Consider the following 16,428-nt stretch of genomic DNA (forward strand, 5'->3'; position numbering starts at 1 on the left):
GAGTGCCCAATACTTTCAGTATGTTGCTTTCTTCACCCTTTAAAAACAAAAAACCAAAAAAACAATCCAACATAATTTTCCTCCTCATTTTAAGCATCCTCCTCATCCACTCCTCCCACTCTCCCCCCTGCCTTAGTCAGCTAGCATCACCACAGAGTCAATGCCGCTACTGAGGATTTGATACCTTGCTGAGAAACATTTGTGTGTGTTTGTGTGTGTGTGTGTGTGTGTGTGTGGCTATGAGTGGACACAGATGGGCGAGCGGGTGAGTCAGAAAGGCTGCCTTCCTCTCATCACCATCTTTTGCTCCTCTGCTGCCATGGAGCTCCGGCTGGCTGAATCACAGCAAGTCTGCAGAAAGAGGCTGAGGTAACACTGTGTGTGTGTGTGTGAGGAGCATTTTGGCTTCATGTATAAAGCACAAACATGATGTACTAACATACCTGCAGCCTTGTGTAAGGTGTGTTTGTCTGCGGACTGATGTTGATTATATGTGAACTTAAACTAAAGATTGACTGCTGGTCGCCCAGTGGGAGACGGTGGTCTTTACAATTTCCTGGTCCATTGTCATGTTTACTAGTTGTGCGTCACAAATGAGCAAACGGACCAAATTAAAGATGATCGTCTCTGCAATTGTGTTAACAGTTGCATGTCTGTTTTTTTATGATTTTATTTTTTGCAGGGATGTTACTTCTCCTTTAAAACACTGCACCATGGATTAAGTTTAATTCTTACATAATCTTCAAAAGGCTGCTGGGGGGATGAATGGTTAGTGGGTCAGCCTCACAGTGGGGATCCTGGGTTCAAGTCCTTGGCCTCCCCTGCGCCAAATCCTAAACCTAACCCTAACTCTAGTCCTAACCCGAACTCTAACCCTAAACCCACCCCTAAACTTAAGCCTAAACCTAAACCTAGGTCCGGTCATCGAGAGCCCCTTTTCAGTCTGTCTGGGGATTTTTCTAATGTGAAATACACCTTGACTCCATACAAATTCAAAAACAGTAGTAACTTAGTTTTAATTTTTAACAAATCTCTCTACAGATAGACGAGTGTGTCTTTAAGAAGAATGGATAATATGTGCAAGAGAAGGTGGTCATCAGGCTCCCAGGCCATGGTGTTTCTTCACACACTGGCATTATCCTGTGCAGGTAAAGTACTTATTATATGTTGTCTATCTGTATATATGTGTATATACACACACATATATATATATATATATATATATATATATATATATATATATATATATATATATATATATATATATATATATATATATATATATATATATATATATATATATATATATATATATATATATATATATATATATATATATATATATATATATATATATATATATATATATATATATATATATATATATATATATATATATATATATATATATATATATATATATATATATATATATATATATATATATATATATATATATATATATATATATATATATATATATATATATATATATATATATATATATATATATATATATATACATATATATATATATACATACATATATAATCTTATTGATATTAGGTTTTTATTATTTTACTTTTAATTTATATAAATAGATAGGGGAAAAACAGTTGGTTTCTATGCACACAGGTGCTGTTGAACCTACCTTCAAAATTGATGGACATCGTCAGACAACACTGACTTTAAGAGAAAACATGATACACAGGTTCAACTGTCATTCTGAAGGCTGGCATGCCCATGCACCAATCTCATTGACCTGGTACCTGAACGGTGAGCGGCAGAGGTCAGCCGCTCCCAAAGATGGTCTGGCAATGTCACCCCTAAAAGGCTCTGAGGTCAGAAGGCTCGGAGTCAATCACAACAGCACATTCTCCATGCGGGCCAGAAAGTGGGACAGGGAGCTGGTGTGTGTAGCATTAAACCCTAAATCTGGGGAGACCTACAATGCCTCAGTCACATTCAATGTCCAATGTGAGTGCCAGGGACTTTTGTGTATGTTCTTCGGTTTGGGTATTCTAGGCAGCCAGTTTTCCAAAAAAACCCTATTCTAATTATAAGTTTTCCTTTTATTTTTCTCTCTACTATTTCTATTTCACAGGCCTATTATCTGGCTTTTAAAATGACCATTATTCTGTTGTTCTGCTTTAACGTGGACCTGTACACGACGCCTTTTCGTCTTCTTGAACTAATAATCCTCTGAAAAAGACATGACCTCGCTAGTTGATCTACTTTTCATATGATAATTTCAAATGTATATATATATATATATATATATATATATATATATATATATATATATATATATATATATATATATATATATATATATATATATATATATATATATATATATATATATATATATATATATATATATATATATATATATATATATATATATATATATATATATATATATATATATATATATATATATATATATATATATATATATATATATATATATATATATATATATATATATATATACACATTTATATTCCAATTAATTTGACATTAATGGATTACTGTATACGATAATTATCCTACAAATTAGACCATTCAAATATTACTAATCGCAACAGGCTTATTTGCAATTTGTAATTTTTCTCTCAACTATGTCACTATCACCATGTTTTTTTTTAATCTTGACTTTCTTACTTTGATCTCTATTGCCTTATTTAGCATGAAATACAAAACCAGAACATCTCTGTTTTTTTTCCTAATGCAAACAAAGTGCTAAGTACATAATACTTTTACAAACCACTAGTAATGATAATGAATGATAGTAATGAAGTTCAATCTGCGTCATACAATTCACAGTCAGTCAGTCATAATGTAAAGTCTAAAGAAAAAAGTCGAGTACGTGCTCTCATTTTAACCAGAGAATAATTTTTCCTCTTTATTTCCTAGTTCGACCTGAGATCCTCAGGATGAGCGCACAATCCAGTGAAACCTCAGATCCTGGTCTTTTATTAATCCTCTTTGCTCTGGTTCAGTCCAACCCACCTGCGATCTTCACCTTTACGGATCAGTCCGGGTTTGTGGTGGCTAACACTTCGGACATCCTCATCCTTGACTCTTCCCATTACCCGTGGCTAACCAATCACACACTGAGAGTCACTCTTAGTAGTTTAGCAGGCAATATTTCGCTGAATGCCAGCAACGCTGTGGGCACAACACAAAACAACCTCACACTGACAGGTCATTGGCGATGAAGGATAAGAGTTGCAGTATCATATCTAGTGTGTTTTAATTTCTTTTTTTTAAAGTGTCACTGTCTTTTTGCAGAGTTTTTGCACTCTCGTGTAGAAGTGCCAATGCTGGGAATTGTAACTGGAGGCTCAATGGCCTTCATGGCCCTTCTCATCCTCAGCTTGATAGTCCTCTGCCTCATGCAAAGAACAAGCAAGTCCATTGGTAAGACGTTAAGACTTCTTTGTGCGTTTGTGAAAATGCAATAGGTGTGTAACATATTTTAATATTTTCTATTGCAGATGAACCTGTTGAGATTCTAATGACTAGGAAAAGGTACATTTTATTTTCAACAAATAATTATCAGTTCTTGTTAAAACTTGTACCTTATACCTTATTAAATCAGGGGTCGGGAACTTTTTTGACGAAGAGAGCCATAAACAATTCATATTTTCAAACATTATTACCTGAGAGCCATACTTTAAAAGTAAAAATACATGAAAATGTGATCATTTATTCATTTCACCACTTTGAAAGTAAAAAAAAAAGTCTGAATTCTTTTGAGAAACATTATTTCACTGTTAATCAATATGTATCAATGAGAGTATACATGCAGAAGAGTTTAATGAAGAAAAATTATGATTTAAAAAGGCGAAGGGAGAACCATATACACCCATCAAAAGAGCCACATATGGCTCCTGAGCCATAGGTTCCCTACCCCTGTGTTAAATTAACGGATGCAACGATCATCATATTTCTTTACTTCGGTTGACAAATTTATTTTGATAAATATACTGGTAAAAGCCATGCTATGGTGATGTAGTGAACAATACTTTTTAAATACCCGAATTCCAATAGAATACAGATATATATTGGTTGATTAATTCATTAAACACTTATGTTCAAATATGTAGTTCACTTCCTTATATGGCATCAGCTGTTTTCTTTACACGTCAACTCAACAGCTCTATGTGCTTGATGATCAGACCTACTGGGAACGTTATTACTAATTATCTTAAACATACTTTCTTACCATCAGACAGTGGAATGCTGCCCGTTTAGTCTCCTGGTAGGCTTTATCCGTCCTGATTAAAAGAGATGTGCTATCCATGTCGTTGTGTCAATATGTTGTATATCCTCAACAGTCAGCATCACTTAAAATGCATGTTTTGTGTCTTTGTAATCAACACAGCCACTCAACCAGTTTCAAAACATTGAGAACATACATCCCCAGAGAGAATATGTCTCTTCCTTCCAATATGCAGCTCAACGACCTCATGACCTTAAAAAAGGGTAAATATTTTTATAGTATGTTATTTACTTAGTATAGAATCTATTAAAACTGCATCACAAATATGCCCTTGCAGTATGGTTCCTGCATGTGCTTTTATCCCACATTTCAAAAACAGTTAGAGTTAGTTATTTGAATATGAATTTTTATGATCTGTCTTTGCTTGGCTTAATAATTGACTGCCTCTCGCATTAAGTCAGTGAGTTAAACTCCAACTCACCCATATACACCAGGAACATAATAGGCTGCGGAAAAAATGAATTTAGAGGTGCGTTTTTAGAGTAAAGTTAAATTAAAATAATGTTTTGACTTTTAATTTTAACTTTGACTTTTTTAACTTTGACTTTTATTTTTTTAATTATTTTAATTCAAAATTTACAAAGGATACAATAAGTCTCCACACTGGTTTTCAAAGAGCCAAGTCAAACTTAAAAACAGAAGCTTTCCTACAGTATGTATATACTTCTAATATATTTATATCCATCAATATATCAGTCTATCTATCCATCTATATTAGTCCGTTTTCCTAATGGGGATGTACTAGTGGCAAAAGACAGAAAGAGACAATCAAATATGGAGCATTCAATCAATCTACTATGCATGTTTTTGGAATGTGGGCACAAAAAAAAGTTCACTGAGAAAAGCCACACAATCTTTTGCATCTTGCTGACACTCTTTTTATATTCCATGCATGGATCTACTACTTATGTTTTTTTTCCAAAGCACAAGAGAATGCACAGCACATAACTGAGGGAGCAAGGAAGAAACATGAAGAGGATGAAGATCTGTCTTTAGCCTATGCTGCCAGAGGTCAGGTGGCATATTTGCAATAATTACATTCAAATCTGTGTTTTATATGGTGCAACACTCATTTTTTTTTCAATTTTTTTGTCCTATGCCCTGAAAGGTTTTGCCAGATATCCAATGGTGGGCTACATCTACAAGGTGAACAGCACAAGTAGCGAGGAAATCTGGCTCTGACTTACACACAAAGTGGACACTCAGCAATATCATTGCATGCATGACTATTTGATCAAAAAATCTGCAAAAAGGCACGATTACACAACCATCAAGTTGGTGTAAAATGTCTCTGGATCATACCAGGTATTGCTGCTTTAACATTTGTGAAGATAAATGGTGCGTGAAATCTTTAAGTCAAATGTTGTCATGCCATTTGTTCCTCTTTGCTGCCGTTATTAGTGGAATGCATTTATTCGGATCTGCTAGAATATATGAGGTAGTGTACTGTTTGTGAGATTTTACAAATTATTTAAGAAAACAATATATTTATATATGTTACAGAAACTGTCATGCATTTTATATTACATTGCGTATGTACATTTATGCATAGAAAAAAAATTGTATGGAATAAAGTCAACATGCTCTATTGACATCCAAGAGGTGGTGCTGTTTTATTTCCTTTATTTATGATGTACTCGTGTGTTGTGAACACTACTCAAGTGGAATCATTATGCTTTGTGCACAGCGTAAATCAGGGTTAGGGATCCTAAGGCTCGGGAGCCATATGTGGCTCTTTTAATAGGTGTATATATGGCTCTCCGGTAACTTGTGAGATAAAATATGAAAACATCCGCTAGCTTCTCTTCAATCATTATTTTTTTGTATTTATTAGACGCTTCTGCATTCATAATCTCATTGATACGCATTGATTAAGAACAGTGTAACAATGTCGTCAAAAGACTTTTTGTACTTTAAAAGTGATCAAACTGCTTGTGTGCTTTAAAGCCCTCCACCGGCCTATCTGCTGCTGCTGATTAGGTGATATGACATTTTAGGAGGATCTAAGCAAAGAAGACTACTGAGGGACTGTGCGGTAACTTCAGTCTCAGTCTTCAGAAGGTCTTCACCTTGTGGACTTTCTGTGTGTAGCTCCAGTTTTTTTTTTACCTAGTTCTACAATGTCTTGTGTGTCTTCTGTCAGTCTTGCGACTGCAACCAAGACATTTTCAGAATTCGGAATGAAATAAAGTTGTAATATAATCTAAATGACTATAAAAGGCATACATTTTCATGTATTTTTACTTAGAAAATCTCAATATGGCTCTCAAGGAATAACATTTGAAAATATGAGTTGTTTATGGCTCTCTCTGTCAAAAAAATGTTCCGGGCTCCTTCATAGATTGAAAATCTTTATAAAACTTTGCGTTTATAAAACATTCATTGATTTTATTACCCGAAATGGAGCATGAGAATAATAGTGTGTTTGATTCTAGAGCATATACGTGACATGTGAGTGAGGGACTTAACCAGGTGCTGCCTGTCGGTTGCTTACAAGGTTTAATGCAGCAGTTCAGACAGGAAACTCTATTGTACTGTGGGTAAACGTTTTTTTTTTCCTCCAACAAATGCGATACATTTGCAAACTAATGCACACTGCCACAAGTGCAAATGGAAGCAAATATTTAGGAGTAATTGATAACAACACTTATCCTGATTTTGTATTTGCCATACCAGAAAATTTCTTTTCATTTTCTAGAATAATTACACACAATTTCTCATTCTGAACTAACTTGAATGTATCCTTTTGGGGTCTGACCTTCGTGCATGGAGTTTGTATATTTTCCTCATGTCTATGTGTGGATTTTCTCCGGTTACTCTTCAGAGTGAAGCTTCAGATTGTCCCTAAATTCCAAAAATGGGATTAATAAAGTTTAATCTGTAATCTAATCTAGGTATTTCATGCATGTGTGCATAAATTGCTGGATAATTTTTGCACCAAACAAGATCAGTGAGCGGCGGCCCAACCCAGCACCCCCCATGACCCATGTGAGGATAAGCGATTCAGAAAATGAATGAATGAATAGTGTGTATATTCATGGTTAAATATAACTATTTTAGTGAAAACTTGCATGTAAACAGCATGAGCATCCAATAGTAAAGAAAATGGTGGGTTTAACTGTCATTATGAGCAATGGTTCATCATCAGAAATACTCACATTTGATTGGTTAATGCATTTTTGGTGTTTTAAATGTCTACTGAAAACAATTTTGTCTGCTTCCTGTATATATTGGCTTTTATTAAAATTTTCCCCCCAAGTATTAAGTCTAATATGAAATAATGTGTTGTTAAACAAGATACTTTACACTAGAATGCAATTGATCGAGGTGTTGTTTTACACTTTAAAGAGTATTTTTAAGCAAAGCTATTGAGTGGGCCAGTCACACTTACTTCCTACTCCCACACTATGCATCTTCAACACAGAGACAAGATAAAGTGACGACGACACAAGGAGCAACACTGCTGTATAGTATTTTTATTGGTCAGTATTTTCATCATTCCTATATTTACTACTTTGTATTTATGGCTTTTATCAGTTAATATAAGAAAGACTGTGAAGACATGATAACATTATTATTTTCTTTCCTTGTTTATCCACAAAAATGTTCTAAATTGAGATTAAAGTAGTTTTAGTTTTGTGTTTAGTCGAGGCAGTTTCATGGTTTTGTTTTATGTGCACACAATGATAAAAACCTTGTAATTTTTCATCAGAACCAATCCAATGGCAATGAAACGTTGCAACATTATACCCTATGTTTTAGTAATATGGACAATTACAGGTAAGTTTTTTTCGTAAATTCTGTCATTGTTGGTTGGAAACCTTTCATTTTATTCTAATGAGGTCCACTGTTTTCCCACAGAATTTGTCTGGTGTGATCAAGGTACATGAATGGCATTTGGTTAAATCGTGACTTAAATAGTACATTAAATGATAGTAAACCTTGTTCCATGATGTCGTTATTAATTGTTTGTGTTCTATGCAGGATCCTATAAAGATTTTTCTGTGAGCTCTACTCATGTGGGTATCACAATCTCGTGTGGTGAAAACAACAAAGTGGCAAAAGATAATATAAGTGTGACATTTCCATTAATGTACAAAGATGAGAACTCTGGAGAGTATGAATGTGTTGATCTAACAGGAAAAACAACAGGACAAAAGATCTTTGTGAAGTTCAGATGTAAGTTGTTGTACACACACTAAACAACAGTATTTTTTGTGTAGATCCGATTGAAGGCTTTTGTATAAGAACTTGTAATGTCTGGAAAAAACATACTTGTCCAATGTCTTATTGGTGAAATTGTATTGATTGTCATGTTTTTATATCCAGCTTGTGAAAACTGTGTGGAGTTCGACCCTGTTTCCATATCAGGTCTTTTTTTGGGGGATTTGATAGCTACAATTGTACTTGGAGTGGCTGTCTATTTTGTCTCAAAACAAACTCATGTGATCAACTCTCAGCACAAAAGTAAATCTTTTTTTCTTATACTGTATGTTTCACTATTCAAACATTTTGGATAAGATGAATAAGTTAAGCGTTCAGGAAATTAACTGTTAATGACTGGTAACTTTTGGAAAATATCAATTCTGTGATGTTTTACACCTTTCAAGCATAAATTAGGAGTGTTTTTTAAGGTATTTATTTTTATTTTATTCTGACTACTTTACCATAAGACTTTCAATCCTTTTTGACAAGAATTTAAAAACTCTACTTGAGTGTTACTTTAGGCAGGAAGCAGTGTATTTCTCTTTTTATTTATTAGAAATTAACTTTTCACTTTTTTTTATCAACATTCTGTCCATTTATAAATGTACTTTTAGTTACAAATTAGTATAAAAAAATAGGACAAAAATGGTCACTTGCCCTATTAAAGATTAAACTGTCTTAATCTGTCAATGAAAGGTTAAAGATGTGAAATTAAGAAAAATACAAATATATTACTTTTACCATAAAACTTTAATCTTTCATTATGTCGGTTAAATAATAAATGATACTAGTATTCAATATATGTCACTTTTTTGAGCTGAAAACTATGAAATATGATATCTTTCGACACTGCTGCTTTGTATTAACTTTATATTTCCTTGCAGACTTTGATAGAAAACATCTTATTTCAAACAAGAGACATAGGTCAGTCCCAAATGAGGACTACCAGGAGGTAGAGTAACATTTCAGAACACTATAATATCATTTGCTGTTATCTCAATGGAAAAGGAATAATATCTAATGTTTATATCTGGGTTTTTTTCTACAGCTAAGACACAAAGGTGGTCGCAGAGAAATATACCACACACTCTCTGATGGAAACCGGGGTCATCCAACTGATTAAAATATAGTCTCTCCTTGAAACTAAATATTAATTCTTAGGTCCAGGTTTAAACAAATGTGTGCTAGTATGATTGTTGGCTAAAAAAGTTTTACTACTTTATTTGTCATTGCATTTTCTGTGTGTTGATGTTAAACATACTCCAGACTTTAGATGTATATTAAATTCCCTGATTTTTCCCCCTTTTTAATTCAATAATTGTAATTTTGTAATGAATTTTTTTCTATTTTCAGTTCAAAAATAATGTTTTAAAATCTAAAAATATTTTAAAAAGCTAAAATAAAGTGTTTTAGATCGATAAAAAAACAGAATATTAAGTTGATGTTAATAAACATACTCAAGACTTTATGTTTTTGTGTGTATTGTTGTTTTTGTGTGCCTTATAATTGACGGGCAACCATTCCAATTTGTACTTGTGGGGTGTGCAAATAACAATGTGCAATATTTTTACCTTGCCAGGACATGACTTTTAATATTTTTTATATTACATATTTATGTTTTTACTGGGAAACCACACTTTGCAGGTGTAATACCACCAATTTGGTTATAAGCAGCTGTGTATGATGACAATTAAGGCTTTTGATTGATTGACTGATTTGATTGAAAAGCCCCTAATAAGTGCTATAGAAAATAAATGGAACAACCAAAAAAGCTACAGAACAGTATTTAACTAATGACATTTTTTGTTTAATAAGGACATCAAATGCCTTTGAGATCTTTCACACGCATTGATTAATTATAATGTGGCCATGCTACAATGAAAAATGCAATTTGAAATTGCAATTTGTCTTCTTTTGTTTTTGGGCGCCTAAACCAAAACATGTAAATGGTTTCACTTTAAGCTTCTGCTCAAAAGCATCTAGCCCTCATTTCTATGTTGCTATTCAGTCTCTCAGGTCAGCTTCTCTTTCAGGTGCTGCCAAATACATAAAAATTAAATGAGCATTTGGACATTAATTACAAGAAGTCTCATCTTTTATTTTGAGGCAAAAAACATTATTTTTTTAGTTCTTGATTAATATAGGTTGAGTTTTTGTATGACACATTTTTGTTGTTTCTTTTTTTATTTGTTTATTCATTCATTTAGTTACAAAAGCAGGCTACAATGTTCTCTTGCCTCTGTGAATGTAGGCGGCGTAACGGATATGAGCTGCGGCTTTGAAGGCTGCATCATGAATGTTAAACCATATCTGAAAAAGTACCACTTATGTTTCCAGTCACAGAATACAAATGGAAAAGAACATTAAATGCATTTAATCATTCATCCTTAAAAAGCAGATTTGAAGGACCACAAACAGTATAAAATATACATTTGACTACATTTGTCATATAAAATGAAAAAAAAAGCACAAGTGGATATAAAATTGAGGCAATTAATTAAAAAAAATGTTTTCTTTAAACTACATTCTATTTGCTATATAAAACCGTCACAGGTAAATTTTGGGTACTGATTAATGCCAAGAGCAACCGTTTGATATCCAATAAATCACAGGTGTCAAAGTGTCGGCCCAGGGGCCAAATTTGGCCCACCACATCATTTTGTGTGGCCCAGGAAAGTAAATCATGAGTGCCGACTTTCCGTTTTAGGATCAAATTCAAATGAAGAGTATAAATGTATAGTAAATATCCTGATTTCCCCCCTTTTAAATCAATAATTGTAATTTTTAATACATTTTACTGTGTTTTTAGTTCAAAAATCATTTTGTAAAATCTAAAAATATATATAAAAAAAGCTAAAATAAACATTGTTTTAGACCTATAAAAACTGAATATTCAGGGCTTTTAATCCAGTTCTTTTAATCCATTTATAAAAATAAAATTAAAAAATCTAAATATTACATCTAAAACACTTGTGAGGAGACGTGATTAGAAATGAATTAATGAATGAATGTTGACTTTAGGTTCAACTTTCAATACTTTTCCATGAAAACAATTTCAGCCTCCAACTTTTCTGTCACTGTCTTGATGAAAAGACTGAACTGCTGGTTTGAATACATATAATTGTATGGTAATTGTACAATGTTCTACAAGTAAAAGGAACAAAATGTCTCAATGCTTGCTTTTTCCCCATGTCCAATTATTTGTCTTCCCAGATGAAATGCTTCAATTTGTCGGAGTCACAGGTGCATCATCTTGATCTATTTTTCAGAAAAGAATAAGAATCCTGGGAGTGGGTTTTCAGATGCTGTCAATGATAAATACCATAAGAAGAGTGTTAGAAGCTGAGAACCAAAGTACATAGCAAGTTGTTTCAAGGTCACACTCTAATATACACTACAGACACTGTATTTGATTAATTTTAGCCCAGAGGACCGACCCTAGGCCCCAGCAGTACCGTTCGGCCACATTTTATTACTTCTTGTACGCCTGCATGTGAGTCATCTGGTTCTTTCAATTTTAGAGACAGATGCCAATGAATTTCCAGGTAATGTTCCTATAACAAATATTGATGTTCTAGTTCAATTTACATTTGGTGAATACTTCCTCCCATTATTCTTGTTGTTCTCACAAAAAGTGGTACACTGCAGTAAATTAAAAATATAAAAAATGTTTTTTGCGGGGGAACCCACAGCTATGCTCATGTATAGTTGCAGTGGAACTTCTCATACTGAATAAGTTATTATGATAAGTAAGACTTTTTCAATTGTTTTAGACCAGGGGTGTCAGACTCGGGTTGTTTCTCGGGCCGCTTTAACGTTAATTTGATTTTATGTAGGCCGGGTCATTTTAGATATAATATTTAGTTGTTGTTTTTTTATATATATAAATGGATTAAAAGAACTGGATTAAAATCCCTGAATATTCCGTTTTTTATAGATCTAAAACAATGTTTATTTAGGCTTTTTTTAAAATATATTTTTAGATTTTACAAAACGATTTTTGAACTAAAAACACAGAAAAAATTGATGAAAAAATTAGAATTATTGATTTGAACGGGGGGGGGGGGGATTAAGAAATTGAATATACATCTATACTCTTCATTTGAATTTGATCCTAAAACAGAAAGTCGGCACTCATGATTTACTTTCCTGGGTCACACAAAATGATGCGGCGGGCTAGATTTGGCCCCCGGGCTGCCACTTTGACACCTGTGTTTTAGACAATTATGTGTGTATCCAATTATAGAGGGTCTTGTATATTTCATTATGTATTTTAAATTTTATTTTGGCACATTTTATACTAGTGTCTGCAGCAGTTAGATTTCCAAAAAAATAAAAATAAAATAAAGGGTAAATCGAGTATTGGAATAGAATTGGGCTTTGAAGAAATCCGAGAAAATGTCCTGAACAGCAAATTCATCTTCATATCATGCATCTATTTGTATGTTTTTTAGTCACATGAGGAAGGAATAATCAGAGAAAAGACACGAGCATGGGAAATTTCACAAATGTCACATGGGGGGCATAAACATTAAGGCATGTTGATAGAAAAATGTGGAATCTTAAAGCTGTGGTCTTTTGTAACATTGGTACTTGTTTTTTTTTACATTTGTCTGTCTGTCTAATCCAGAAGCAGAGTTTAACGTTAATGCCCCTGAGCAGATTTTATTTTTCTTTAGAGATCCCATTGCAGCCTAAAGTTTAATACTCATGTTGTATCTAGCTGAATTCTTGTCAGAACGTGTTTTGTGGAAAATGTGTTATGTCACTCTGTACTCACATCATAGTCAGAAGAAGGCTGGGATGGGTCTACAGCTAGAAGATTAATACAAAAACATGGTTACACATTAAGAACCAGGACCAAATCCAGATCCAAAAGTTTCAAATATAAAATAAAAAATCCTCAACATTTGCATCATGGGAAAAATTGATTAAACTTAAATTCTTTATACAAATACTAAAATCAGACATGTTCAATCCATGTATATACATTAAAGATAAATAGAATATACTATCATCATATTGTTCAGAATATTTTTATTTTTTAGTGTTGTGAAATTATAGTAGATTCAGAATATTGAAAAAGGGATAGGTTTCTTTTTATGAAGCCATTTTTTTTTACAGCGTTTCTTACCTTTGGTACGTCGTGAAATGTTCTTTTTTGTGCACTTGTAAATGAGTGATATCAGTAGAAGTGTTATGCTCACATCTGCTACAATGATCAGTGCAAACAGTGTGGCATCCAACTCGAAACAATTAGAACAAACTGGAGGAGGAATTGATCACAAGACGGACATAATCATGTATACAAAGATCACATTAGCAATACAATTGGTGCACTTACCCTTTCCTTCCACATAGAAGTAGTATTTAGTCTTTTCACCGTATTCACAATGGTAAAGGCCTTTGCTTTTGCTGTCATAAATCATTTCAAAAGTCTTGCTTTCCTTGTGAACGGAGGAAGCTGATCTGGACCAAATCCCATTTTCTGGGCATGTCATTGTGAAGTTGTTCCGCCAGAAAGACACATCACCTTGAGAAAAGAAAGTTAGGGTTCACATTATGCATTTATTTTCTATTTTCAATTTGACTAATTCCACAATTATTTAATGTATTATCCCAGAGAATGAAACCATAATATCATGCCAAAGGTTCTCAATGTAAATTAATCTTCATTTACGTTGATTAAAATAGGAGACAAAACATTTAAAAGCAGGAAGTGTGAGATCTTTGTTTTTTTTAAGGATTTCAATGCTGATTTTAAGTTATATTTCCAATTTGTGGTGAATACAACTTATACAAATTTAATTGAATGAAATGTACAAAAAATAAAATGTAACATATGTATACAATTTACCTGAACCAGCTTCCACGGCACTTAGTATCAGCAGAAGGGAGATTAGAATCAAAACACTGTTGTTCATTATGTTGATTCAGTGTCTATTATCAAAAAGCCTACTTTAAAAACTCTCCAATATTAACACTGAGTTTGGAACCCGGTGCTCTAATGTCTGGTAGTCTGTCTCACGTTATGTTTGTGACATCCCCTTCCACACATGTGCACCCACAAAAGAATACTCAAACACACAAGTAGATGTGTATTTGCGTATTCTGCATAGTCTACATTGTAAACTTTACGGACCTAAAGGAACTTTATTCACACAGAATGTTTTTTTTTATGAGTTGAACTTTACAATAAAGTTGAATACACCATTACATTATCTGACAATTTTGGATTGTAGTGAAATACCATAAAGTTGTAGAGTATTATGGGATGTACCCAAAATTTACAGTGCAGTCCTGCCCTCTTATGGCTCAGCGGTGAATGCAATACAGCAGGCTCACTTTATATAAAAAAAAATCAGATAAAGTTGTCCACCTATCATTTACTATTATAAATTATACACACTATGTTACTGCAAGGGTTTAATTAGCATTTGTTTACATTCTATAACAGTTTGCATGGAAACCTTTAAACCATTCTTTCAGGAGTACTACTTATTCTATATTCATTTCATTAGACACCTATTTCATCTTACTGGAGTATTATATCTGAAAAGTAGCAAAAACAAGAAACTTTATCTATGGGCAAGAGTCAATGATTTCTTTTAAACAACTCTTAGGTCAGCAGTCTTTCCCATTGATTAAGTAGCCGGCCCCGAGAACAAGACAAGGAGACAATTTAAATCCATTTACAAGTAATATGAATTAATTATCTGACTTGAGGCTTGTCTGAGTGAATTCAACAATGAATGAAAGTAGGTTCTAATAGTACACATTAATAGAAATAAACACTTTAACTGTCTGCATATGTATGCATAACCTAATTATGTATCTATGTCGGCCTCACAGTTTTTAGATCGATGGTCCGATCCCAGGTTTGGACTTTCCTGTTTGGAGTTTGCATGTCCTGCCTAGGCCTGCATGGGTTTTGTCCGGGTACCCCAGTGTCCTCATACATGCATGTAGCCTGGTTGAACACTGTGAATCAGGGGTAGGGAACCTATGGCTCGGGAGTTATTTGTGGCTCTTTTAATGGGTGTATACGGCTCTCCACTAATCTGTGAGTTAAAATAAGAAAACTCATGGTGAAAGAGCTGAATCTCGAACAACCCAATAAGAGCATCATCATGTGCAACCAGGTTTGACATGCTAAAGTGTTTAAGTTATTAATGATTGCATGTGTGATGTACAACTAGTTTTGGATTGGATGGTTATCGGTGTTCGATTATTGATTCCATGATCCAAATAGCAAGAATGAAATGTTAAAGTCTGAATGGGTATTCGATTATTGATGTCTTGGAACACATGGCTTGGCAAACACGGGAGGTTTTCCTCATTAAAGTAAAAGTTGGATTGAGGACAACAACTAATCACTGTGATTATTTCTCCCTGTGTTTCAAGTCAAGAAAAGGCAGGGTGTAACACAGGCGTTGACACTAAGTCTAGCGACGCTGTAGTCATGTTTGCCCGTCTTCTCGTGTGATTGGCTAGCCACCAGTTCCCCCTGCCTCGTGCCCGTTGGCTGGGATAGGCTCCAGCACCCCCCACGACCCTTGTGAAGATACACAGTTCAGAAAATGAAGTTTTTGAACCACCATAAGCATGTGCATTGCGTTACGTCACAGTATTTGTCCGATAAGTGTAAACGTTTGCGCAACATCCATTCAAACTAGCAGCAAAACCGGTTTGGGAACCCAACATTTTTCCATTCGTTTTGAGGGGGGAGATAAAACGACGTTTGGAGAGTTGGAGGCATGCCACCAGGGCTCAGGAATAAATAATTGGTAAGAAATTATTGCAGTATATTGCCATAAATATATTTTCAATTGGGCTTTCACGATGTAAATATATATACATGTTTATGCTAAAAAAAACCTATAAATGATTGCCCTTGATGTCAGAACTCAATTGTATAGGTAGCCAGATGT

The 16,428-nt window shown here is 33.8% G+C and overlaps 3 protein-coding genes across 4 annotated transcripts; 2 read left to right on the plus strand and 1 right to left on the minus strand.

Moving 5' to 3' along the window:
• The first annotated feature begins 114 nt into the window (after nt 1–114).
• On the plus strand, nt 115–5,890 carry tmem25 (transmembrane protein 25). Of its 2 annotated transcripts, XM_077722655.1 has the most exons (10): nt 115–369; nt 683–768; nt 1,042–1,148; nt 1,636–1,977; nt 2,920–3,210; nt 3,298–3,426; nt 3,504–3,537; nt 4,394–4,494; nt 5,216–5,302; nt 5,400–5,890. In XM_077722655.1, the coding sequence occupies exons 3-10, from the start codon at nt 1,067–1,069 to the stop codon at nt 5,471–5,473; spliced, it is 1,140 nt and encodes a 379-aa protein (XP_077578781.1). In that variant the 5' UTR covers nt 115–369; nt 683–768; nt 1,042–1,066; the 3' UTR covers nt 5,474–5,890. The 2 variants fall into 2 exon arrangements, with proteins under 2 accessions (XP_077578781.1, XP_077578780.1); XM_077722654.1 differs by lacking the exon at nt 683–768.
• A 1,770-nt stretch (nt 5,891–7,660) lies between these two features.
• LOC144200760 (T-cell surface glycoprotein CD3 epsilon chain) lies at nt 7,661–9,792 on the plus strand. Its single transcript, XM_077723053.1, has 7 exons — nt 7,661–7,773; nt 8,004–8,071; nt 8,153–8,173; nt 8,276–8,470; nt 8,621–8,758; nt 9,382–9,449; nt 9,546–9,792. The coding sequence occupies exons 2-7, from the start codon at nt 8,014–8,016 to the stop codon at nt 9,618–9,620; spliced, it is 555 nt and encodes a 184-aa protein (XP_077579179.1). The 5' UTR covers nt 7,661–7,773; nt 8,004–8,013; the 3' UTR covers nt 9,621–9,792.
• A 1,601-nt stretch (nt 9,793–11,393) lies between these two features.
• On the minus strand, nt 11,394–14,531 carry LOC144200609 (T-cell surface glycoprotein CD3 epsilon chain-like). Its single transcript, XM_077722854.1, has 5 exons — nt 14,355–14,531; nt 13,842–14,030; nt 13,632–13,763; nt 13,278–13,312; nt 11,394–11,802 (listed from the first exon to the last, which is right to left on the minus strand). Exons 1-5 carry the CDS (start codon nt 14,419–14,421, stop codon nt 11,746–11,748), a joined length of 480 nt encoding a protein of 159 aa, XP_077578980.1. The 5' UTR covers nt 14,422–14,531; the 3' UTR covers nt 11,394–11,745.
• Nucleotides 14,532–16,428: the final 1,897 nt, after the last annotated feature.

Source organism: Stigmatopora nigra, chromosome 8 (assembly GCF_051989575.1).
Source record: "Stigmatopora nigra isolate UIUO_SnigA chromosome 8, RoL_Snig_1.1, whole genome shotgun sequence".
Lineage (NCBI taxonomy): Eukaryota > Metazoa > Chordata > Actinopteri > Syngnathiformes > Syngnathidae > Stigmatopora > Stigmatopora nigra.

Bases quoted from the DNA above. Each gene is read 5' to 3' on its own strand.
- tmem25 (XM_077722655.1), top strand. From the start codon at position 1,067: ATGGATAATATGTGCAAGAGAAGGTGGTCATCAGGCTCCCAGGCCATG. The intron at 3,538-4,393 runs GTACATTTTATT...TAATCAACACAG, and splicing joins ATTCTAATGACTAGGAAAAG to CCACTCAACCAGTTTCAAAA. The intron at 5,303-5,399 runs GTCAGGTGGCAT...ATGCCCTGAAAG, and splicing joins TTTAGCCTATGCTGCCAGAG to GTTTTGCCAGATATCCAATG.
- LOC144200609 (XM_077722854.1), bottom strand. From the start codon at position 14,421: ATGAACAACAGTGTTTTGATTCTAATCTCCCTTCTGCTGATACTAAGT. The intron at 13,764-13,841 runs GTAAGTGCACCA...TTCCTCCTCCAG, and splicing joins CTTCTATGTGGAAGGAAAGG to TTTGTTCTAATTGTTTCGAG. The intron at 11,803-13,277 runs GTGAGTACAGAG...TATCATTGACAG, and splicing joins AGCCTTCTTCTGACTATGAT to CATCTGAAAACCCACTCCCA.
- LOC144200760 (XM_077723053.1), top strand. From the start codon at position 8,014: ATGGCAATGAAACGTTGCAACATTATACCCTATGTTTTAGTAATATGG. The intron at 8,174-8,275 runs GTACATGAATGG...TGTTCTATGCAG, and splicing joins ATTTGTCTGGTGTGATCAAG to GATCCTATAAAGATTTTTCT. The intron at 9,450-9,545 runs GTAGAGTAACAT...TTTTTTCTACAG, and splicing joins CAAATGAGGACTACCAGGAG to CTAAGACACAAAGGTGGTCG.